The sequence below is a fragment of the Grus americana genome, chromosome 5, assembly GCF_028858705.1.
Source record: "Grus americana isolate bGruAme1 chromosome 5, bGruAme1.mat, whole genome shotgun sequence".
NCBI classification, from domain to species: domain Eukaryota; kingdom Metazoa; phylum Chordata; class Aves; order Gruiformes; family Gruidae; genus Grus; species Grus americana.
Genome location: NC_072856.1, coordinates 33,260,059 through 33,285,968, shown reverse-complemented (window position 1 = coordinate 33,285,968; position 25,910 = coordinate 33,260,059). Strand labels below are relative to the sequence as shown.

The 25,910-nt window shown below is 39.3% G+C and overlaps 1 protein-coding gene across 4 annotated transcripts in view; it reads right to left on the bottom strand.

Annotated features, from left to right (window-relative positions):
• DCAF5 (DDB1 and CUL4 associated factor 5) overlaps nt 1-25,910 on the bottom strand; it is a 77,903-nt gene that overhangs the window by 30,175 nt on the left and 21,818 nt on the right. For all 4 annotated transcript variants that reach the window (XM_054828550.1, XM_054828553.1, XM_054828554.1 and 1 more), the window contains exons 5-6: nt 25,350-25,479; nt 5,212-5,425 (exon numbers count right to left, since the gene is read on the bottom strand). In XM_054828550.1, coding sequence (XP_054684525.1) covers nt 5,212-5,425; nt 25,350-25,479 — 344 coding nt within the window. The remainder of the gene's footprint in view (nt 1-5,211; nt 5,426-25,349; nt 25,480-25,910) is intronic.

Below are 25,910 nucleotides of genomic sequence, written 5' to 3'. Positions count from 1 at the left end.
AATATGACCCTCCCATGTCAATTACCAAAGGCAATGGGGAAGAAATACATAAATAATTTCATAGCCAGATAAATTACTCACCTAGGTATTTTATATGTATGTAATGTTATGCATATAGGTGGAATTTAAAATGCCATTTAGACAAAGTAAAAAACAAAATACAACCTCATCAATAACTCTTGGAAGAAGCCAGTTTAAGACAGTAAGACATTGATTTTCTTTTCATCCAAGTATGATGACATATTTGCACACTGAGTGCTTTTCATATATTAAGAAATACCAACTGCAGTAAGCTATTATTGAAGTATTTCATGCACAGGAAACTCACAATATATTCTTTAGAAGAATAATACCCTTTCTTCTTTTTAGTTTTTAAAGCTAGACATTGATAAGTACTATTACCTGAGATAAATGGCCTTTAAGTTAAATGACACAAGAAGAACACAGAAGAAAAGTTACAAAGGCCATGCACAACCATATAAGACCCCTGGCACTTATACAGCTAATCCTGTTCTTGGAAGGATTACATTCATGTAATAATTCTGTCCTGCTAAAAACTGGGCTGTCCCTAACCAGAGCCATTTAGCACACAGACTTCCACATAATGAAGGCTGTAACTTTATAGGGAGTTGGAGCAGTCTGCAGTACCGTGAGCAGTGCATTCCTGAAACACTCTTATACCAGTGTAATGTCAACAGAAAAGGCTGAGTGGTGATGTAATGTCTGAGGGCATGCCAGAGTCAAGACACTTTTTGTTTGATTCACAGGGTACAAGTTATTTCTCCCCACCCCCACCTTTTTTAAAGCAGGCAATAAGCAGTTGATTTTACAGCTACAAGCGTTATAGAGCCTCACATTATCTGCACAGTGAAAAAAAGAATGAGCTGATAGGATTCATCATTATGATACAGGCAACAATTCTTGAGCAAGAAAAGCTTTTGGTCTATTTTAGTTTGAAGGGGGTTTTGTCTTTTGTGGGGTTTTGTGGGGCTTTTTTTGCTGCTGTCCATCACCATGGCCTCTGAGACTCCCACACTTAAAAATGCATTTGGTTACCTGAGGCCCTTTAATACTTCCCATATCCTCAGATCCAAGACGACAGTTTCCATACCAGTCCAGCAACTAAAAATCCTTAGTATTTAAACAACATTTCCCAAATTCTAACGCTGACAAGAATGGAAATTCTCCCAGTACCCTGACAAAACTTGACATTCTCAGACATTTTATGATTTCTATGTAAACAAACACTTGTGCACAGTAGGGTAAAGCCAGCAGGAGTTAGGTGCATAAATAAAGGCCTTTAAAATTCTGGGCCTGGACACCTATACCAGAAGGATGGATAGATTATGCTCTCCCATAAATCTCTATAGCCAACAGAGACAGTGGGCAGCTGAAAGTCACGCTTGATCCATCTAGCCTATCTTATCCTTCCTCTCTTCCACAGCTGTATGACTCAAGTGAGCTCCCGGATAACGCAAATGGCATACAGTTTGAACGTGACTATCTACCAACATCAGAGCTCTCCTACAAAGAAAGGAAAAATTAGTGGCATGTGAATGAGGTTGTTACACTCATGACATGGACAAAAGACAGAGTTCTGAGAGGAGCAAGTGTGGGCAATTATAAATGGGTGCAAATAAAACACCAGCTAAACATAGCCTCTCAAGCTTTGATAGTTGTAGGAAACAAGGAAAGTTTGACTGTGGCATTTCTATGAAAAATGCTTGCATATACTGTTCGCCGATTTTCAAAGCAGGTTCACGAGGACTAGGGCAATAATGCTTTTGGAAGAAAACAACAGTTTGCAAGGACACAAAAAGAAGCAAAGCTGTTCATCCTCCTGATGAGGAAATCCCTGTCACTTAGGTTGTGCTACAACCCACAAACCCAAAATACCTGCAACTCAAAACCATCTAAGCACTTCAGAATGTGTTCTTTTAAACTTAAAAAAGAAAAATCATTGGGGTTAACAGGTGAATCTTTCTGAGTTTTGTTCCTTAAAGCATTAATGATATTTCATTCTTTGTTCAGAGGTTTCCATCTACTTGCACACAGGTGCTCCAATAAAATGAGCTGGTATGCAAATCACTGCACACCTGCTGGTAGTGACAAGTGAGGAGTTCTGGATCCAAGTCCTGTTGAGTACCTGACAATCTGTGGGCACTAAAAGACAATACTGAGAAAAGATTAGTATACAGAGCCTAACCACCATCAAAAAAACCAATCAAGCTGTTCCCCAACTAGCAGTCTATATTCTATTTGTGCAAAGAAATTGTATTAATTTAACACACATACCTTGTCAAAGTAAGAGTAACACATCTGATCATTCTGGGAACTTAAGTATTTAATGTCTTAAAATATAAGGGTGATCTCTTATAGAGAACTCCTAGGTTGCGTGCTTGCAGCTTGGAATCTATTCATTTTTGCCATACTAGAATCCAACAGCTCCACATAGAACATGGTGTTATTTACCTTCTCTGTAGATTTTCACCACTGTTGTTACAGCAAACTTCCAAAGGTAAATACTAAGATACTAACAGTTGTGGATTTTTAAACCCTGATGGTCATGATTTACAGGAAAACCTGTGAGCAAACCATTTTCCATGTACAAACTTCACAGAAAGATTAGCAAAGGCTGTAGTTCTGTGAGGAGCTGAGTCTCACAGCACTGAAAGGTGAGGTCTCCATCTCTCACCCACCCTCTGATCCATTCCTTAGATTGCATTCAAATGCTTGCCAGAGCCCTCTAAGTACCAATATAGGTCTAATTTAACCCAGAAAAAAAGAAGTAAATGCTTCTGCCAGGTTAGGAAGTTGAATCAGTGAAAGGCCTTGCATCACCTCTGCTGGATAAGAAAGGCCTCCCCCTTTCAGCAGTTCATCCTTTTTCCAATGCAACTGCATTCTAAGCACTGGTGAGTTAGAGATATTCCTTTCTCGTTGGGTTAAAATACAGAATCAAAATGCAACTTTATCAGATGAACTAACAGCGCAGACAACACATAGTAGTTTTTGAACGCAGGAGAGTCACATTTTTAAATTACTAGGCTCTGTATGAAGTATTAAAACCTAACTATTTAAGACAGCTTAAAAGAGAAAGAAAGACCGAGTCATCAGTTTAATAAAGATGAAAAGAAAAATTGAAGGCAGAGGAAATCAGAGGCGCAACGAGAAAAAATTTCTGAAGAAACCTTCCTACCACAAGTGCTGCTTATAATTTGAACACAACTTTCTTATCCTCAGACCCCTTCAAATGAGCCTTAGCCCCTACAAAGTTTTGATCCTACAAGGAAATATAACCAAGAAATTCTATGAAGCTCACTTTGCATGGATCTCGAATGAAAGTCGTTCTTTATTAAGGCAAAAGACAGCAATATTAAATGGGAGAGGGGGCTGGAACCAGATTAAATTGGAAACAGACTTATTTCTTTTTTTGGTGAATTCTGATTTGCGGGGGGAGTCTTATATGCATTATTCCATACTCACAAACCTCACCAAAGAGCAAAGCATCCTAGTTGTATAGAAGGGCAAAACTCAAAAAACATTGTAATTTTTTTTTCTTCATCTTGGGTATTTTACAGTAGGTTCCAACTCTAACCTTCTCTTCTAGATACACCTGTAATTGGAAGTGGGTTCTCTGTAAAAGACAGTCCCTAAGGACTATCCATAGTGTTAACAATCTTAGCCAGCTGAATTTGAGCATTACTGGACAGTTTCAGACATATACAGTTGGACCACATGTTGGCATTTTCTGTGGCTTCATTATCTTTTTTCTTCCCATCAGAAGATGCATATGAGCAGGTTTCTGAATATCAAATTTTACATCTCTCTAATATTACATATTAAACTTCATCCTCCCTATTAGCTTCTTACAGCATTTATAAGGGAATATAAATGTCTTTTGCTCTGATTTCCAAGTGGTTAGTAGCATTATGTGCTGCTACTTATCTGAACAGAAAGTCCATCAAGCCAAAACAATATAAAGTTTTTAAAAAATGCAGGCTTCTGAAGTACCGCATCAACCTGATACAGAACAGCCATATTCTTCCTATTAAAATAACCATATCCATAAGCAAATGGCTTAGAAAGTATTTACCTAGCTTTTATCTAGACCTTCAGTAACAGATGAGAAGCTAAACTGTATGTCAGAGCGTACACAGGTCTACTCTGACTTGCAGAGGAGAAAGAGTGTCATCTTTAGGCTGATTAAATAACGGACCACAAATCATCAGCAGTTTTTTTCTTAAACAATAGATGTGTTTGCCCATTCTTTATAGTAAGCCACTATTTTTTAAGATGGTTTCATTATTGCATTTTAACACTCCTTCTGCCAAAAACTATGTAAAAATCAGAAACACTGCTCAAGTTCAGTGATGTAAATGTATTTCCTACTTGCAATCTGAAAGAAGCTCAACTCTGCCTCCTGCAGCAGCAGCAATAGAATTAGTGACCAAATTCTGACTGCAGTAATTTTATTGATGACAGCAAAGAAATTTTCAGATCTTAGTTCTATACTATCATGGCTTGAAAATACATTTTTTGTCCTTAAACAGTGTTAGTGGTTATTAAATACAGCTGCCCAAAGAAAATATCTAGAATCATTCAAACTGCTGTTAGTCCCTTTATGTATGACTTATTTCTTTGTGATTACTGGTACAGAGTCCTGCCTCAGTAATGTAACAAACTGTTCCTTCCTAACCACCTGCCATCACCCCTTACAGAATGCTGAACTATAAAGACCTATAATCTGATCTAGTAGTATGGTCTTAAAGGAGAACCATTATAATTTGAAATAAGAATCAATAACTCTATAAATTTACAATATTTATGCTTTGTAGGATTGCCTCTACTGCACTCAGTAGCAATACTGAAATGAAAGGAAGATGCTTCCTTATCATATGTAGATAATATTGTATACTTATGGTTCTAAAATCATATTAATTGGACCTAAAAAGCCTCTGCAAATATTTTTCTTGTGAGTATCACGTTCCAAGTAAGTATTGGATCACATCAAACAAGAGGTAAAATTTATCACGTGCTTTGGTATATGTTTTTCTTCTCTCAGAGCCTACGTTGCAAAACAGTTCTGAAGTAAGCCTATACATGTCCTGCCCCGTTTTATCTCCTCAATCAGAAAAAGAACCTCACAGAGGTGTTTTCAAACACTCATGGAAACTCTGGAGACTTGGAACAGCATTGCTTGCTTATTACCTGATCACGATCACCTGCAAAACAGCAGCTCTTCATGGTACATGAGTTGAAGTACCCTTGGTTGTCAAACTGGAAGACAGGCAGCCGGCAGTGGATGTCATAGAGGACTGGGGGAAGGCGCCGACGCAGTGCCAGCAGCTGGGTTCCATTGCTGTTGAACCGGACACTCATGGCACTCTGAAGGGAGAGGTTTCCACCATAGCGGAGCAGTGAACTGAGAAAAGACAGAGCAAACAAATGAGATGGGCTGCACGTATGAACTGAACTACTTAAAGACAAAACTCTCTCTTTAACCTTACCAAGTCCTTTCAAACAAACAAGCCCACTAACTATAATCTTATTTAGTTTCTGCTTCAAAGCATCAATTCCTGAACAAACGTGATCCAAAACCTGAATGACAAACTATCAAAATACTAAGACTATAAAGTCTTCTGAAGCGTAAAGTTGAAGACCGCGAGTAGACTGTTAATAACAAATACATTTCCTCCACAGGAGCAAAGTCTTACAGAATAAGTAGCCTTAACCTTAAAAAGGCTGTTCTTATAATTCTGGGATGTCTGCATTTGAGACTGACCCTACCAGCACTCAGCTCTTTATGTTTAGCTAGTGCCTGAATCCAGCCACCCCAAACTTTTTTTTACTTCTGCTTTGGCACTGGATGGCATTTTCTCCAACTGTAGATACTCCGACCATTATCTCACTTCTGCTTCTATTTGCATTTCTACAGGGTGTCAGAGGATGTTTGAACTCTACAATCAGTTCCAGCAGTCTTAAATAAAAGGCCATCTTACAAACAAGTTATTGCAAGAAATGCTAAAATAAGTCACTTAGCTAATCTCAAACTTGCTTCATCTAAAAATATTGCCAAGTAAGCAAGACAATTATGCTACCACATGACACTATTACCTAAAACTCTCACATGGTTGAATTAGCTAGTTTCCTTGTCCCATATAAGGCTGTATGATCAGAGCTGGACTATTTGTATCAGTTCTTATTGACATATACAAGACAAAACCAAAAGGTCACAAGTTTCCAAGTTCTCTCCTTAAAACATTACCAGAATATGGAATTTGTTCCATCCAGGAACCTAAAGATAATCAAAGCATACCTGAAATTCAACTTGCATTGTATGGGCTGTTTTTTTCAAAGACTTAATTCAATCCCTGTACTTGAAATGATTGTGTGTATGGAAACAGAGACAAAAAAAAAAGATATTTTATCCCTTTTTTGTTCAGCAATCACTGAAACCTCCTGAAGCAGTACCAGAGCTTGACCTTTTATTAACAGGTTTTGAGCAATCCTGATCAAATCTTGTGAAGAGCTGTGACTTATGCGCCTTCTGGACCAGACAAGGCATGCCAACACGGAATTTGCAGATTCTGGAGGGAAGGTTATTCATAGATTCTAATGCATTATACTTTGTGATGTAGTCCTCTGCCCCAACATTTGTGAAAAATGAGTCACTCTACATGGATGGGAAGCCACATTCCATGCAGGTTGAAGCATGCATCATTACATGAGATACTGTAAAGTTAAAAAGCTATTGTTCCTAAGCCAGAGTAAAACAAAACCAAAAAAGAAGATTCCACATAATGAATGCAGTAGAAATACACTGCTCACAGACACCACGTGCTTTGTGAACTGAACAGTCAAAGCCAGGGTGCCACAAAGGAACCAGAAGTCACATTTTCACAGCCAACTAGTAAGGAGCTTCAAGCAGGGCACCAAAAATTCTGAATGCCTGTATCAGATGAGAAAGAGCAGGACTCTTCATGCTGTGTGTGCGTTTTCCTTGTCCTAGGCAAAGCTGCTGAGCTTCTCTTAATAGTGTTTATGGTTTTTAATAAAAACATGAGAAAATTTAATACTAGAAACTGTAACCTTAGAGACGAGGATTTAGGTTCTCCCCCATCAGCCCTAGTTTCTGTTCATCAAGATCAATGAAGTACTCAGCCAGCTCAAAATACTCAATCAGGCATAAAAAAATAAACAAAAACAAAAACAAAAAACCCAAAACAAAACAAACCCTTCTCCCCCCAAAAAAACCCCAAAACACACATGAGGGTTTTTTTTCCTTCCCCCTCTCCTGATAGGTTTATGTAAGCAAAAAAAATTTTTTATGGAAGTTTCCACTTCCTTAAAAGAACCAAACCAAACCACCAAAAAATTAAACAATAAAACCCCAAACAAAACCCTGATCCAAAAAACATGCAGAAGAAATAAAGTCAGATTTTTTTTTTGCTAAGAAAGGTCAATTTTTCTATAAAAATGTACAAGTACTCCACTGTGGCTAAGAACGCTGTAACATATATGCACCAACCAGAGTTAATGTTAAGGTGCTGTCACCCGTGCCCCAAGACTAAGCCCCTCTCATCATTACCAGTTCTCAATCTAAACCCCAACCCAGAATTCTCTCCTGCCTACAAGTGAGGGAGCCTACCAGATGCCCCGTCCTTTCAAATCTTCAGGCAAAGTTTCCATGGTTACTATTATTATGCCCTGTCTGAAATATTTTGAGATTGTATTTTATAGTAATAGTAGTGTAATATTAAACTAGCTTCCATTCTGCTTACAGATGTTTTCATTAAGCTCCTATAGCAGTCAAAGCTACCAAAGAAAACACCTCTTAGAGTTGAATTCTGTATTGTGTTTCAGTAACTTTATTGTAACAAAGCTCTAAAAGACTATTTTACTTCAGAAATTAAATAAGACAGACTAGAACTTCAGAAATTACAATAACATACACACACAAGAACTCTAGAATTAAGGAGCTGCATAGTTAAGACTCCTCAAAAGATCTACTGCTTTGCCTACCTCATACCCTCAATCCACACAATTCAGCCACACATGTAATGGAAATACAGTTTGTGCTGCAGTTCCTTGAACATGACATTTGGCTCAAAGGGAAAAGAACAGAGGAGAACAGTCTGAGAGATACAATCAGAAATATGATGGGGAGGGGTATGGAGAGGTGCAGCTCATGGCTCCGTGTTGGTGGAAAAGCAAGGAACCTAGCTCACAAATACAGGACAAAAGATTTGAGAAATCTCTCTTCCTCTGCCTCCTACTGCACGCAGTGCACATGGTAGCAGTATTTAGAACTGAGGAACCCCAGGACTTCAGCATTTTCCATTATAAAATTTAGTTGATTATAGAACAATCATGCTGGTTTTAGGGAAAAAAAAATAAAATTGCCCAAGATGTCTTCTAGAGTATTCACCTCCATCAAAACTGTAGGAAAAAGCAGCGAGGCCATCCCCAGGGAAGAAGCTGGGGGAAGTTATGTTATTTTTTACAGTATTAAACCACTACTAATACTCATTAGCACTAAAGAGGATGTCTGAATCAAGGACCTCTTAAAAAAATCTTCTAACTAACCAGAACTAGAGCTTTTGCTCTTCCTATTTTTTTTTGGAGTGGGGAGGGAAGAGGAAGGGGAGAGCTGTGTTAAAGCGTGTTCAGTGTTCAAATGAGTACCCTCACTTTCCCAGTTGCATCGTGGTGCTGCTCTGTACCTTTAGTCAGTGCTACTTCTCAATTTTTTCATGCAGGATTACGTGGGGCAGTGGAGACATGCTTGGATATGTTGCTCAAGTTAGAACTGCCACTTCTGCCTGCTCCTTATTGCATGCTCCAGCAAAGGAATTTCACAGGGAACACCTTCTTGCAGTCACTGAAAAGTTTACTTGCATCAGACTAAAAGCAACACTCCCATCTCAAAGACCAGACCGTGGCGGAGAGTGAGAAATCCGAAGGCAATCCTAAAAGGGCATCTCTGAACAAGATGGGTGCCCTTTCTGCCAGAGGCATTATCTTTACGAATCCAGACCCAGACTACTGTGGGATTTAGTGTGCTTCCAAATTTGGCTCACCCAGCCTGCTGTGGAATGCTGATGTTGCCTACCAGCTCTGGAAGCAACATAGAGACAGACACGTGCACTTCTGATTTTTTAAAAAAGTCATGTTGTGTGATTAAGACAAATATTTAGTCCACAGATGGAACATTACAATCCAAACACACATGCTGGAGCTGGAGGGAGGCTGAGAAGGGAGAGAACGGACAGTTACGTGCAATATGGTCATTTCCGTAGCTGGATATACTGCACACAGGGCAGCACTCAAGTGTTAACTAAATACCAGCTCAGCCAAACAATGGAAGGCTTTCAATCTAAGAGCAGCACCACTAATGTAAATAAATCCATTTCTACTGGCAGCTAGTGGGGTGAGGGAACAAGTAGTCTCTGCACTCAGAATTTGCAGGAAAGATCTATACCTGAAACAAGCATTTCCCTCTGCCCCTCTCTCCCCTTTTCTAAACAAAGAAGTTGTTTCATCCTTTTTTTGAAAAATTGACTGCCTGAGTGGTAACACATGCTTAACCTAGGTTATTCAAAAGTTAGCTTGGCAAGAGACAGTTGCAATTAAAACTGAGAGAAAATCAGTGTCTTCATAGAAATAAAATAAAAGCAGCATGCATGACAGCATTAAATAGAACCATTAAAGAAAACCATTAATGGCTTCTCTTGATAAGTCACAAATCTGACAGTGAACCTTAGTACAGACACTCTACTTGGGAAATGAGTGTCATTTAAAGAGGGGGAAGGGAGGGAAGGAGGGAAGGATTGGTTGACATCATAAACAGCAGTGTGTGAAACTAACTTAATGAAAGAATGACCTTAAAAGGAAAAAATGAATTGAATGCTTGTAACTAATACACATCATTGCATACAACTGTGTTTGTCAGCATTTCTGTAACCACAAAATTGAGGAACTTCTAACTGTGCAAAAAGAACTGGAATGAAACTTGGCAAACAGAATCTTGGCCTGGAAAACTGCAGAAAAGTTTGAGGTTTTATTTGGAAGAAAATTATGTGTAAAAACACACAATTCTTATTTAGCCTAGATCAAACACTTAGAAAGAGCCAAATTAACCAGTGATAGAAAAACAACCACAGGATTGATTAACATGACTTTTTTTAAAAAAGTAGATTACAAGTCTCATAAAAATCTCAAGATAGTTTCTTTGAAAAGCAGGTAAATCACGTCAAAGTATATGGAGTTCCTCCATATGTATTCAGAGGTGTTAACAAACGTGAAGGAAGTTCATCAGTGTCTTAAGATTAAAAAAGTACACAAGCCATACCCAGGATTTTATTATTTCTCAGTAATGTGCTCATTTTTCTAAATACTGTCCTCACTATTTCTGATTATCCCACTACCTTTACAAGAAATCTCTTCAAGAACTACATCCCCCAGAGTCCTTAACAGGAAGCAAAGGGTACTTGCTTGGAATTTAAAGAATAACCAAATAAAATAAAGGTCGTGTATTGTTAGCAAAACTAAACACCTTTGCTTTCCTTCAAAAATAACATACAAATAAAATCAACTGCATCCACCAAGACTGGAAAAGTAGGGAATTTAGGGTGATGATTTGGAATGTTTAAGAACACATCATTCCTTCTGCTCTTTACTGTTAGGGTCAGGAACATGTAAAATAGTATAAGAAGGAAACCCCCATCGTTAATAAACTTTCTTGCTTGGCAAGCTCTAAGGTGAACAGAAGCTTTCCTTCCAAACAATAATTTATTAATTTTTCCTGCTAAGACATAGTCTTATCTGAAAACTGACTTCAGATTCTGGAGCCTTAAGAACATCAAACATCACCAGATTTACGTACTCAGAGCAGCCAGACCTCGTAACAACAAAAGCTTGCATGCTTTGGCCCTTATGATCTAATTGAGTCACTGAATGCTAATGTTGCTTCACCAGTGATCTCAGGCAGTTCTCCAGAAAGCATTATGTTTTCCTTTATCCTGCCTTCACTCACAGGAAAAAAACCTACAGAATTTCAGTATTTTGAGGAAGATAATAGGAGCAGAGACATAAAGTATATTAAACTCTCCCCCTCATCTGTATTACTTTTATCCTTCTAGGATTTAAGGCTTACCTCTGCCATTAATAGCGATTAAACAGTAGCAAATGACAACAACAACAACAAAAACCCTTATCTGTTTGAATGTTTCACATCCTCCTCCAGCTCTATCCAAGGTTTATTTTGGTCTTATTACAGATCTGTTCCCAAACATTCTCACCGTCCTAGGCTTGCTCTCAACTACAGATCTGTGAGTCAGCAGGCACAAGAGTGTCCTATTCTCACTCTCTGCTTGAATCATCTAGGTGTTACTGTAATGTTAAGTAATAAACGAGATCTAGTAGACAGTAAAATAGCTTTGCAGGAAAAGAAAAAAAACATTTAGCAAGATTAAAAAAGAAAAGAAAGTAGAGAATACAAACTAAAGAGCAACTGTCCAGCAACCATAGATAAATCACCTGATCATTTTCCTCCTTTTCTAATCCCTAAATTCTACAGTCAGGGTCCATTATTCAGCCTGTTGAGAAATAGTACCTTATAGGATGGAGTACAGACTGTGAGAGAACACTGCTGAGCTGAATCCAGCAAAACACAAAGGAGTAGATTCCATCAGATAACCAGACAGAGAAGATGCAAATATAGCCAGACATGGCATGGGAAGATGACCTTTAGGCCAAAAGGAACAGGAGCTGCTTCCAAAATGAAGCACACACTGAAGTCAGTACAACAAAAAGAACACAGACACCAGTGAATGTTACATCAGAAAAATAATCTGAGTGTAAAAGTTGGTAATTCCTTCTAAAGAGTAAATCCATTTTCACACCTTAGTGCCTATGCAAAAGCAGTCACCTATCAGTACTGCAGTCCTATGAAGCATTTTTTCCTACACACGCTTCTGTGCTGCAATTCTTATATTGCATTAGGAAAGCTGAGTAACATCAGCCACAGATTTGTTCTCTCATCCAATAATATCTATACACAAACCCCCTTTCTTTTCTCTAGCAAAGCTGCGTGAATTTTTAATTTACCAAAGCTACAAAAGCTGAAATTAAAGAAAAGAGCAGCAACAAGAAAGTAGGCCTTTCTTTTGACAGGAAAAGTGGCAAGATCCAAGCTGCTCCTGCAGAAGCACAGCCCAATCTTGAATCAGTAAAGCTTTAGACTCTAATAAGTACAAGATGAATAAAAATCACATGTTAAAGCTAACTGAATGCAACTGCACACACAACTTTGGTCTCATCAAACTAGTTTCATCACAGTTTCCCATAGACTGATGTTTCAAAGACTAATTCCCTTGTCTTAAAGTAGGGTTGAACTAACATTTCAGGTGTTCTCCCAGTAAACGCACTAAGGGGATCTCCCCCTTGTATTATTTTTTTTTAAAAACAAAAAATGGTATCTCTTAATTCCTTTCCTCATTTTATTTCCCTCCTCATTGAAATGAAGCATAAAAGGTGATTAGGACAAGGTTTATATAATCACAGACCTATTTCCTTAAGAAAGCAGGCTCCAAAGTCCCATTAAATCAGAGCTTCTTTTGAACAACATATTACTATTTTATAGTTTTTAAATTTGCATTGCAAGGACAATACTTTGCACTTTAATTTCTTGCTTTAGAAAGCCCTGTGTGTTAGAGAATTTCAAAGCTACCAAAAAAATTAAGCATCATGAGACTTTTGAAGTAGGCAGTATTCCCATTCCTTGATACAGGAAAAACTGAGGGCAAGAGAGGTCAATCAACAGACCTAGCCAACATTCTGAAACAAAACCAAGTTTCCTGACTTCTTGTTTATTGCATGAAGCTACTTATATTCTTGAAAATTATAAACCTGAATAGCACTGCTGCTTCTGGGAGCAAGCTGGATTTCACACAGCAAAGGGACAATACCTAGCTTAAAGTGCCTGGCCAGAACCAAACCAGGACTAGTGTGGGGATCCTGGTAGGTGTGAAAAAGTTTAATTTTCCAATTAGCTCTCCCTCATATACATGAGAATTTTCTAACTATCTGCAATGGATAGTGTGATTTCAACTTGAAAGTCTGAGAAAAATACTAAATCAAGACAGGAAAAGCTGAACAGAAGAAGAGTTACCATAGCCCTATCTGAGAACAGCAAAGAATTAAATGCTGAACTACTAACAATACACTTTTTTATTATACAGTTTGAACCTCAGTACTCCAAAACTCAGTTGTGTGTCTGACCAACAAATCTGGGGATGCTAGAGGAAAGTAAAAAAATCTTTCATTCTGTCATTGAAAAAAACCCCTCTTAAGATCTTCAGTTTGCGCATCAGTGATCTAACCTGAATACACTCCACTGCAGGAAGGATATCAGCCTAAACACAGAAAAAGCTAAGCTAAACCCTCTATCCCAAGAGGGGCTGACAACATCAGGCATAAAGCAGGACTGCAAATGAGATAAGGAATATGTACATCTAAACCAGAAGCTAAGTGAAAGGGCCCTTCATATAGTACTGTCCTAGTCCACCATAAGAACAAGACATAAAGGTGGGAAAAAGACTACAGCACCTGCTTCACACACTTGAATACCAGGCGGTATTTGGCAGACTTGCACTAAGGTAGTGCTCACATCAGCAACAGAAAAGATCATTTGCTTCAGAGTAAAAAATATCTAGCAATAAATTCACTCATTTACATCTTTTGCAACTTCAGCACATCACTTCTGTCTTTAAAGGGGAAAAAAAAAAAGCATCAACTGGCTGAAAGTGGCAACCACAAAAAAGGAGTCCATATGCAGGAAAGTGCTCTTCCCAGCAGAAATACCACTTAAGACATCAGCATGACTAAAGCCTTAATGACTGTCACTATCTCTCTTTGCCCAAAGTAACAAAGGCTTATTTGCAAGTAGTCCGTTTTTTCTTCAGTGGCTCCCTACTAGAAAGGCAGAGGAGATTGCCTTAGATGTTTCTAACACTAAAGAAATCATTTGATTTTGGCTAAACCTGTGGCAAACATAGGTTGGAGATTTATTTATGGTTACAATGAGGAAAACAAAGCCAAAAAAATCCCCAAAATACCACCCCCCAGATGCCATTACCATTCAAAAGTTGCTTCAACACATCCCAAAGATTTCCAGAAAAGAGTAATTCAATCCCCATGAACTTAAGCAACAATCCACTCACTTTCTATGACATTAAAAGGAACTTTTTAAAAAAATTATAGAAAACAAATAGGGGAAAAATATCTAAGTTTAGGTTCTGTGTTATTTGCGGCAAACATGCCAAGTTGGACCTGGTCAGGAGAGCTTCAAATTCTAGGTTGAGACACAGATCAGTCGAGCTGCCTCAGCAGCACAGAAGCAAAACAGATGAGGATGGTACATGTGTGGGATGAGTTTTATTTCCTGAACTGTGAGAGAAGACAAATAGTTACTTAAACTATTTGAGGTGGTGTGTTCGACCCATACTGGTGCGTGCCTAAACAGCACTTAATATTTGTTATACTGTAATCTAGCTAAATAAATTACTTGAAGCAGCATAAAGTTAGTTCACAAGGGAAAGGAAAGAAATGAACTGATAAGCTTGACAATGAAAAAGTGGTTGCCAAGATACACACATTTTTCCTGCAGTCATTAATACAGTGCTCTGCACAGAGCAGGACTGACAAAGGTCTCCAAACAGAAACATGCAGCACACTTCTATAGCACTGAAATAATTTAAACAGGTAGTTGCCGATTCAATGATGTAGAGGACCCCTCCATCTGCAGGGGCTTTGGCAATCCTAAAGCACATGCATTAGAAGTGATTAGAATCACAAGCTTTCTTTACATGCAAAACAGTCGAAGAAAAACCTTAAATCTCCACATATTATTCCTGCCATCCCACTCCTGTAGCCATCATGTAACATCTTATTAAAAACCTGTAAGGAAAAAACAATAACAACCAAAGATGCTACTTTGAGAAAATTTCCAGTCCACCAGTTCTAGCCTCTAAAGAACCCTGAACCTCACTAAACTCATTGCCAGAAGCAAATCCTGTTGTTATCGCCAAGATTAATATCCCCTGCAACACAATCATCAGCAATACTGGATCCCACATTTGCACTTCCAGAAACTCGGCATATTAGCCAACATACCAGACATCTTGGTAACACATGGATAAAAACTAGGCAACGGCTACTTTTTAGAGTGAGCTTTGGGAGGTAAGCTAGAAAGGATAAAACTCAGCACGTGCATGAGCATTTCTCAGAAAATAACTGCTGTCTCTTTTCTTCTGGTATGATCTTTAAGGATCAAATACCTTGAAGGTAAACTGGAAACTAAAACTGGCAACTATTGGAGACCTAAATCTATGGACTTGGACTCAGTTACGATGCTGGTTTTATGACCTTAGAATACCTTCCGCATCACCACACAGGTTTTCTAAAGTCCTCTCTGTGCAACAGGTTATAAATATCACCTGTGATAAAGACAGAGCTGCAAACACTCAACATCTCCCTTTCCTCCCTGTTCTTGCACTCCCACCCATCAACAAAAAAAACCCAACAAAATAAACCATGCCTCTACTCAGAAGTAATACTTAGCCCTCTCTTTCAAAGATGGTCTATTTGACATGCATCTAACTAAACTCTGAAGGACTGTTCCCAAATTGCCTGTAGTTCTGGCAGCTACCACTTCTATTTCAAAACCGACAAAGGACTTGTGAACCTGAAACTTAGCTTTTCCAACTATGTGTCAGCATGTCAATCTAACATAAACCACCTGCAAGACTTCTACATCCTTAGAGTATCATGAATACAGAGATATTCCATACCACTCCACAGAAAGAAGTCATGTAGTACATACAGTGTTTTCCTCTTGCTATCCGAGACCATTATACTGATCCAGAAACAAGAAGGTAATACTTGTCAGGTCTTTAAAAGGCCGTGAACTAAATGCAACAAGTGAAACTAGAAGGCAAAGCAATTAGGAGCCAAGAACTGGATTTTCTTAAGTACTGAGTACCTGTGATTTCCAATAGATTTGGACCAGAAGTTATGCATTCAGTACATGTGTTTTCTTGCAGCACAACTAAGCTGAACACCTAGTAATTAGCACTTGGCAGAAAATGCTCTGTTGAAGACAAAGACTTTAGAGAACACACTGTCAGTTGGAGACCTGCAGCACAGTTCAGCCACATTCTTCAAAGTCCTCCACACATTGGCAAGATAAACATACCCCAACATTCATAAACATGCTAAGCAGAGATCCCCCTGAAACTAATTAGTCTATTACAGGTTAGTCTATTACAGGGAAGAAGTTTCCATCTCTATACTTTGCTTACTATTTAATAAACTAATCACTAGGTGATTCACTGATATCTCACAACAGGTATTCCTCATCCGCAGCTTGGGAGTTTGCTTCCTCTGAATTCTCAGTGCAGGAAGCAAATTTGACATTAGTTTGAAGTCCATTAAGAAAGCCTTCTTGATTGGCATTTTTTAGACACATTCATTTAATGTGAGCTAAAAAAGTTTGCTTAAAAAGGCTCTGAACTGCAGTTAATCCTCAGCCAAGACAAAGAAAGAAATCAAAGTTGAATTCATGTTCCTGCTTGGCTTTGTCTGTAAAGCCTTGATGGAAAACACTGACACTCCTTTAACTTGGGCTTATTATGACTTTTATGATCAAGTTAGCTTTTAAAATATGCCATAAGGTTTACAGTAACCAAGGGACTGCCCTGGTGGTCAAGGACTTTTTTTTAACTCATCATTGGGCTTTTTGAGTACATTGACTTGTAACTACACAGACAGCACAGGGCTCCTGAACTTTCAGAAGAATGTTAAAATGCATTTAAGCATTTCTACCTCACTCAGAGGTTGAATCTAGTACTTGAGTTCTGGGGACAAAAGTGTTCCCAGAACTCACTACTCAAGACTGGTGTCCTGGAACACTGTGTTGTACTGCAGGAACATAATAAGACAAGTGTCAAGCAGAAACACTCTCTGCTTATAGTTTGTTCTCATGAAACAGGAAGCCTTGAAGGTAAACCACCCCCAACTTTGGTTATGTTTCACCTATTCTACTTTGTAAAAAGCCACCAGGAATGCTTGTAAGGAACATACTGATGAGACAAAAAAGGGGAAGGTTAGTGTAGCAAAAGAATCTGAAGCAAGTAAAAACCAGTAATGCCACAAGCAGCTGATCATATCTAATAGCTCACTGCTCCTCAAATGAGGGAGGTCTTGCTTCCTTCTTATCTCCTGTTCTCAGCCTTACAGGCCTCCATCATCTATGCTATTCACTGGGCCCTCCCTGAACCCAGAGCAACTTGCTAGGCCATAAGAAAGCTACAAAGCTTTTCCAGGTTAGTTTTCTAACTTCTGAGCATGATGAGCTGGCTCAAAAAACAGGTCAACCACAGAATTAGTGCAATGGACCTAACAGGAATGAGCTCTTAGATAAGCGCTCCCAGGCTCACAAAAATGCCCTGAGATATGTATTTCTGATAGTCACCCAAGACTTTGCATTTTAACCCTTGAACAGGACACACTGTATAGAAAGCACAGGCTCAACACTCCCATCACAAGCAGAAAACACTTCTATGAACAGCCTTTTTGTAGTATGAAAAGGAGTTTAAAAGTATGTGATGGTCATTAATAGGACAGGCCAATAATCATTTTGATCTCAGAAACTTCCAGATTAGTTCATGTAAGGGGGGTAGGGGGGAAACATAGGAAAAGAAAGAATAAAGGGGATAACTATCATATTTTCTTAGGGAAAAAAGCAGCCTTTCGATTTCAGTAAGAAAGAAGGAGATAGGCATGGGGCTGTGTGGAAAAGGGGAAGAAGGGACAACGTGAATACCTAAAAATAGCTGGAATTACGTAGTCGTTGCTTGAAATATATATGTATACTGACTTGCTGAGATGCCCCCAGCAATTCCGTAACAAAACATATGTACAATATGTATTTTATTGTAAGCAGTTTAAGATGCACATACTTGCCTTTTCTGATTTTTCTTAAAAAAGGCACAGCTTCCAGACCCCATCTAGTGGTGTGAGTGCCTTACAACAGCCTCATTAATCGAGACCATATTTAAGCTTTTCAATGCACTGTTTTTAAAAAAGAAACAATACAGTTGGTTTCAGTTTAACATCCACCTGAAAGAATGACAATACTCACACATGCCAAAGACAGAAAAGCAAGATTTCCAGAATCGCTACTCAACTTGTAATCATGCTGGACTTAGATTAGTTCTGTTTTAACAGTGCTTCATATGCTATTTTTGAGGAGCCAGCCCACCACATTCAGATCTTATTAGTATACTGGGGGAGAAGGGGCAGAAATCTCAATTGCACTAAATCTGAGACAGAAGAGATATCAAGCTGTGAATGAACTTTGGGAAAAAGCAAAATGAATCCGCCTCTGTATCCTGACTCAGTCAGCAAGACTAATCAAATTATGACTATTTGAAGTGAGCTAAACTTTTCACAATTCAGAGCTATGCAACTGTCTAAATTTCCCCATGCATGCCAAGAAATGCTGGCTTTTCAATTATCTTCTTCACTGTAGTAGCTGAGCATAAAGCACTCCCAGCTTCCCATCAGAAAGTTAACCAATTTCACAGTATACGAACAAAATCTACTCAAAATCAGGACTTTTTTTTGTAAGCTTAAAAATATTGTATTTTTGATTTGTAGAGGTGTTTAGTGTTGCCTGACTAAAGAGGCGGATAAAACCAACTCTCCTGGCTGCAGGCATGTAACAGCAAGCTAGAAGACAAATTCTCCTATAACCCAATTGGAGAAGAGCCATGTATTTTGCAGAAAAATACTCTGGTGTAAAAATACTCAGATTTTCTGGATAAATAAGTAGATGCAGCTCATTTGTTTCTGACAAGCAGTGGAATCTATATCTGAATTCTCTAACTCACTAGGATATCATTACTCCATTCAAGATTTTGACAACTTAGAGCCATGAGTTTAAAACTGCACAATTAGCCATATTCCACTGACTGCCATACAAGTTTAGAAGTTAATAGCAAATCACCCCTTTTCTGACAGTCTATCACCAAGCTGAACAAAGCTAAAGAAAAACTATACCTCACCTAAGGAGCCTCTGCTGATTAAAACTAGGAATTCAGCACTCAGCCTGATCCCCTTCAAATAAGCGAAGGCCAGCTGAATCTTGTGGGCTTATCAAACCTCACCTACAGCTGTAAGAGTATTACCTCACCAGTGCTGTTGGCTGCAATGCATGTTATGTGAAGGTATTGCTAGCTACAGAGCTGCTATTGGCTACAAACAGCTAGTCCCTGGAATTCCAGGCTTTTCATTTGCTTTCTGGATTTTGCAGGGGAGCAGCAACAGGATTTCCCCAAACAATCTCCAGTTATGAAGCAAACCAAGTAGTGGCTGCATCAGTTTAACTCTGCTTCCATCTGGAAACTGGGAGAGAACAGGACAGTAGTTGGGGGAAATGAGTTTTACATGAAGTGTTATACTAGCAGCAAATTATTAAATACATATAACCATTTCACCTTTACTTCTGCTTTGGAGAAGTGCTGCAGCCCTGCTTAATGCACTGGAAGTTACTATTTTGGCAACCGACAGCAAACACCTAAAAAGTATCTACATTTCTTCCCCTTCTTTCTACCCATTTAACCCCTAATCAAAATCCCACTACTGCACATTGTGACAAAACAGCTAAAGTTTACTTGATCTAGTCATTTCTGCTAGCACTACAGGTGGAACGATAGGACTGAAAAACTCCCATGATGGCCACAGTATTATGAAGGATTACATCAATACTGAAGGAAAGGAGGAATTTCCCTTGACAGCTTACAGCATAAAATAAAGTCCCTCACAAGTGAACTTCATGCACAGCAATGGATATAAAAAGGTAGACTAGGGAAGGAATGGCAATTTTATACTACAGTTATACATTGTACTATTCAACAATCCCAGCGAGTTAATACTTCCACATTGTGTCCCCCAAAAGCCTCTATTCTCTCATCCTTCCTACACCTCAGGCAGTGTTACATTCTCTTGGATACTGATGACGGTATAAAAGAGAGCTATAAACCTGCAGAGGAGCAAGGATTTCCACCATTAGCAGACTTTTTGGACAATGAGAAAAGCAGCTGATGCAGTAGCCCTTCTTTGCTGTCCTAGTGTTCTGGCATGCAAGTTACACAGGCAGCTTCCTGTTTATCCCTAGATTATGGAGAACTTCAGGGCTGTTTAATCCATTCTGCCTATAAAATTTATCAGCCAAAAGGCTTTTGGCACACATCATACCTGAAACTACACTTTGTGTCTTATTAATAAGAACACAGAAAATATACACAAACTCCCTCACGTACCAACTTCAGTTCTATGTAATGTCTATCACAAGTACTTAAGCATTACGTGGATTATTTCATCCTTAACAAATTTTTTTTTCCTGATAATGAAGTTCACAGTGTATTTTCCCCAGAAGAGACTGTAACAAACTAAAACCCACAGATGAAAATCTAAATTTGGGCTTCTACTTCCTCACTGGAGCGGGGATTACATCTTAACTGATCTACAAATTAATAAAACTGTTTCCTCATAAAACAAAGTAAATTGTCCCCAAATACGTTTAAAATCAAGTTCTGTATTTCTAGATTTGCAAACTAGATCTGCAGAGATCAGTGGGAGTTTTGGCAATTGCTCTGTTACTTTAAGAAAGACTCTAAAAATTCAGTCTAATTTATTTAAATATGAGGGACTCTGGCTTTGGCAACCCACTGGCAGGACATAGCTCATTCTGAAGAGTCCTCTTCCCTGAGAGTTTCCTGGGAAGAAATTGCAGTGGCAGCAGAGTGCTTTAGACCATTTTCTTTCCCTCTCACAAGCATATCCTTCTCACTGTGTTTTTGGGCACATCTCTGATCAAGCAAAGGAGGAAAGGTGATGGCTGCCCCAGAAAAATGGCAGCTGAAAGCAGACTTACTACCTGCATTCATTTAAGTTACAGCTTGCTCAGCCCAAGTCTGGGGCTCTCAATATCAGCACTTCCTCTGTGAAAAGCAGCCTGTCTCCCACTATTCTCTTTCCTGTTTCTGAGACTTCTGGGAGGAGTGGGCTGCAGGCAGGAAGCATGTGCCTCTTACACAATGCACTATGCCTACTAAGTGCAAATCCTTTAAATTCAGTGCTTAAGGGAACAGCTGCATGGTATACACGGTGTATGTCCAGCTGTACAATAAGGGTGTTGCACATGCATGGAAAAAGTGGTGTGACATATCCACCTAGGAATTTCAGCATTGTAGTTGCAAGGTATGATGTTTAACCATCACCATTTGGCTTTTTAATTGGAAAGATTTACTTTGATCAGATTAGGACCAGAAAAGGGTAGCTCTTGTCCATCAGATGTAAGTGTACAAGCTTCCAACAATTTAATTTATGCAAGGTCTTCAAGACAACCCAGAGGTTATAACATAAGGCACCCTTTCTCCTCCCTTTTTATCATTCAAGACAAGACTGTAGAATTCAGGTTGCCCAAAGCCCCATCCAACCTGGCCTTGAACAATTCCAGGGATGGGGCATCCACAGCTTCTCTGGGCAACCTGTTCCAGTGCCTCACCACCCTTGTAGAGAAGAATTTCTTCCTTGTTATCTAAATCTACCCTCCTTCAGCTTAAACCCATTACCCCTTGTCCTGTCACTACATGCCCTTGTAACCAGTCCATCTCCAGCTTTCTTGTAGGCCCCCTTCAGGTACTGGAAGGCCACAATAAGATCTCCCCAGTGCCTTCTCTTCTCCAGGCTGAACAACCCCAACTCTCTCAGCCTGTCTTCAGAGGAGAGGTGCTCCAGCCCTCTGGTCAGCTTTGTGGCCCTCCTCTGGACTCGCTCCAACAGCTCCATGTCCTTCTTGTGCTGGGGCCCCCAGAGCTGGATGCAGTACTCCAGGTGGGGTCTCATGAGAGCAGAGTAGAGGGGCAGCATCATCATCTTTGACCTGCTGGTCACACTTCTTTTGATGCAGCCCAGGATATGGTTGGCTTTCTGGGCTGCAAGCGCACACTGCTGGCTCATGTTGAGCTTCTCATCAACCAACACCCCCAAGTCCTTCTCCTCAGGGCTGCTCTCAATCCATTCCCGACCCAGCCTATAGTTGTGCTTGGGATTGCACCGACCCACGTGCAGGACCTTGCACTTGGCCTTGTTGAACTTCATGAGGTACGCATGGGCCCACCTCTAAAGCCCATCAAGGTCCCTCTGGATGGCATCCCTTCCCTCCAGCATGCTGACTGCACCACACAGCTTGGTGTCGTCAGCAAACTTGCTGAGGGTGCACTCGATCCCACTGTCCATGTTGCTGACAAAGATGTTAAACAGCACTAGTCCCAATACCAACCCCTGAGGAACACCACTCGTCACTAATCTCCACATCAAACTGTTGACCACAACTCTTTGAGTGTGACCATCCAGCCAATTCCACCAAGTGGTCCATCAAGCAAATCCATGTCTCTCCAATCTAGAGACAAGGATGTCATGTGGGACAGTGTCATATGCTTTGCACAAGTCCAGGTAGATGATATCAGTTGCTCTTCCCTTATCCACCAACGCTGTAATCCCATCGTAGAAGGCCACCAAATTTGTCAGGCATGATTTGCCCTTAGTGAAGCCATGTTGGCTGTCACCAATCACCTCATTTTCCATGTGCCTGAGCATAGTTTCCAGGAGGGTCTGCTCCATGACCTTGCCAGGCACGGAGGTGAAACTGACCGGCTTGTAGTTCCCTGGGGTCGTCCTTTTTTCCCTTTTTAAAAATGGGGGTTACGTTTCCCCTTTTCCAGTTGGTGGGAGCTTCACCGGACCGCCACTTCTCAAACACGATGGATAATGGCTTAGCAACTTCATCTACCAGTTCCCTCAGGACCTGCAGAGGCATCTCATCAGTTCCTATGGACTCGTGCACCTTCAGGTTCCTTAGATAGTCTCGAACCTGATTTTCTCCTACAGTGGGCAGCTCTTCATTCTCCCAGTCGCTGCCTTTGCCTTCTGCAACTTGGGTAGTGTGGCTAGAGTACTTGCCAGTGAAGACTGAGGCAAAGAAGTCATTAAGTACCCCAGCCTTCTCCATATCCTGGGTAATCAGGTGTCATTTCCTTCCAAAGAGGGCCCACATTTTCCTTAGTCTTCCTTTTATCACTGACGTACCTATAGAAGCTTTTTTTGCTGCTCTTGACATCCCTGGCTAGATTTAATTTTATGTATATATATACATATGCTGAGAAATATATAAGCTGAGAAACTTTTGGAGATCAAAGTCTCAATGATAATAGCTAAAAATAAGAAAAAGGCATTATTTATGCTATTAGAAGGCAGCTGTTAAAATTTGTAAGAGGAGAATTCCTTACTCAGGTAATCTGCTCCTGCGTTTATCAGGGTCAATGCCTGCATCCTTAGTGATACTTGCTTCCTCTCTCTATTCGTATTAGCCTTGTATAACCTTTCCAGGGGTGATCCCATTTCACTTGGCTACCCAAGTGAAAGATGACTTCTAAATTTTTGCATCCATATAGAATTTCTATTGATATAAGCTATACCACTCTACCATAAACATCAATCCTTTTATAGTCACACTGAAGAGAGAAATGTTTTGGTGTAGCTCCCTTTGGAAAACAAGACCAACACAACCTGCAGAAGTTCTTAAATCCCAAAATTGAGGTAGAAGCTGAAAAACAAAGAATCCTGCAAACCCAGTCTGAGGCCAGCTGACTTGAAAAGACGAAGCCAACTTTGTCCACGTTAGTTCACAAAGGAAAAACAGGCATGAACCACAGTTAAAATGACAGAAATTTTATGGGAAAAAAACCCCAAGAAACATGTTTCATAAGAGCAAAATAATCCTAACATCTTTTATTTCTCTCCTCTATCCAGTAAATGCTGAAGTTAATTTGATGTTAGAAAGTTACTTACTAAGACCTGGATGTAAAGAGTTTGACAAGGATAAGAGAAGATAGCTTAGGCAACTTCCTAACTCCCTCCCAGTTAAATTTCATCAAACCTAAATTTAATAGCAGACTGTACAACAGCTGCCAACAAAGGCTCTGGCAAACTTTGTAAATGTGAGTAAGCTCTAGAGGCACCAGCATCAGCATACAAATTCTGATTCAAGCTTAGAAATAAAAATGAATTCAAACCATTAATGTTTACAATTTAAGAATAATAAACCCTCCTGAAACCATAATTTGGTTGCTATTGTAATGGATGTCTAAACATTTTAGATTTTTTTTTTAAGCCAGTTATAATGAACTTCATATGAGATTGCTTTTTCTCTCTGTACAGTACAAACCCAAGAAGAATCTTTAGTGATATGTACTTCTATATATTCCAAGAAATTCACCAATAAGGGGAGAGTCAAGTGTAGTCTATGGAAGATTTTAAATATTTGAGGCTACTGCACTGTAAAACAAATACCACCTGTTTTCCCCTCTTTTCACTTTTTTGAAATTATCCTTTCTACACTTACACTGGAAATATGCAAACATAAAAGTTGGGAGTGCAAAGGAGAAACATTTACTTGAGGTGCTAAATTTTTCCCCTGATTATTATGATAAAACAAGAAATTACTTTCAAAATCTGAAAGACTGAAAAAAAGACTTCAACAGAAGCTTAATCTCTCATGCATGCAAAGCTCTGCTATCAGACACTGCATATGTCCACTTTAGAATGCAGTCTAACCACACTTCATACTGCAAACTTATTCTTTTCTCATTTTTTTAAAATCCTATGCAAATCTGGAAGCACATTTTGCAGCCAAAGTGATTATCCAGGTGTCTAGGAAGTCACATAAAACTCTTAAGCATTAAGTAAAAAGCTGCCTTGACCACAATCTCTAGTCAGCTACTGAAAACTGAGCCAGGTAGAAAAACCAAACTGTAAACCAGGCAGTGCCCATCATGGCTGCTTCCAGCATAAGCAAGCCAGTGCTAAATATAATGATGTGAACTTGACACAACAATTCGAGTTAATCTGCAGTGCTGAGGCCAGGCAGGCTTTCAGAAAAATCACTTACCTTAACATTGAAGATCTAGTCCCATTTAAAATCAAATTAGATCATACATATGAAGAAGAATGTTAATTATGCAAAATAATTTAGTTCAGCATTACTAACGTTGTTAGCATTGTTCTGAATCTTCTCTTACCATCATATGTTCTGACTTAAAAAAAAAAAAACCAAACCAAAAACCCCCCAAAACAACAAAAACCCCAAACACCAGAAGCATGCCATCATCTCTCAAGGGAAAGAAACAGCCCAGCATGAGACAAGAACAGCCAGATCTTACCTCTGAGGTTTACGAATATCCCAGAGTCCCACACCTTCCTTAGAGTTGGCAGTGGCCAGTAATCTAGGTTCTACTGGATTAAACATCACACTGTGAAAGGCTGATGGGTAGTGTGCCAAGCAGAAGGGCTCTGTTGAAAAAGGTGAGATTGCAGACATAAGAACAAACAACGCATACAACTGTTCGATGCAACAAGTTTGGCAGCTTAACATGGAAACAGCATAACAAGATCTGAAGATACAGAGACATGTTCAAACCGTTTCTGAAGCTGACACATCCAAAGCAATATAAAACCTGAGGTTTTAAAATCCACCCACGTGTACATTAACTTTATCTAAATATGGAAAATGACACATACTGGATTTCAAGATGCCATTTTGCTTATGGAAGGTTATCAGAGTTTAAAACTAGCCACTTAAAGATCCAGTATTTGACTCTTCTTAAGGTTCATGATCAAATGGTCATCTAATAAGAACTACACACAGGGGAGCTTCTGAAAGTTTCCTAGCAATATATACCTGGAAGCTTCCATAGCCATTGATGATCACCCAAACTGTAAAT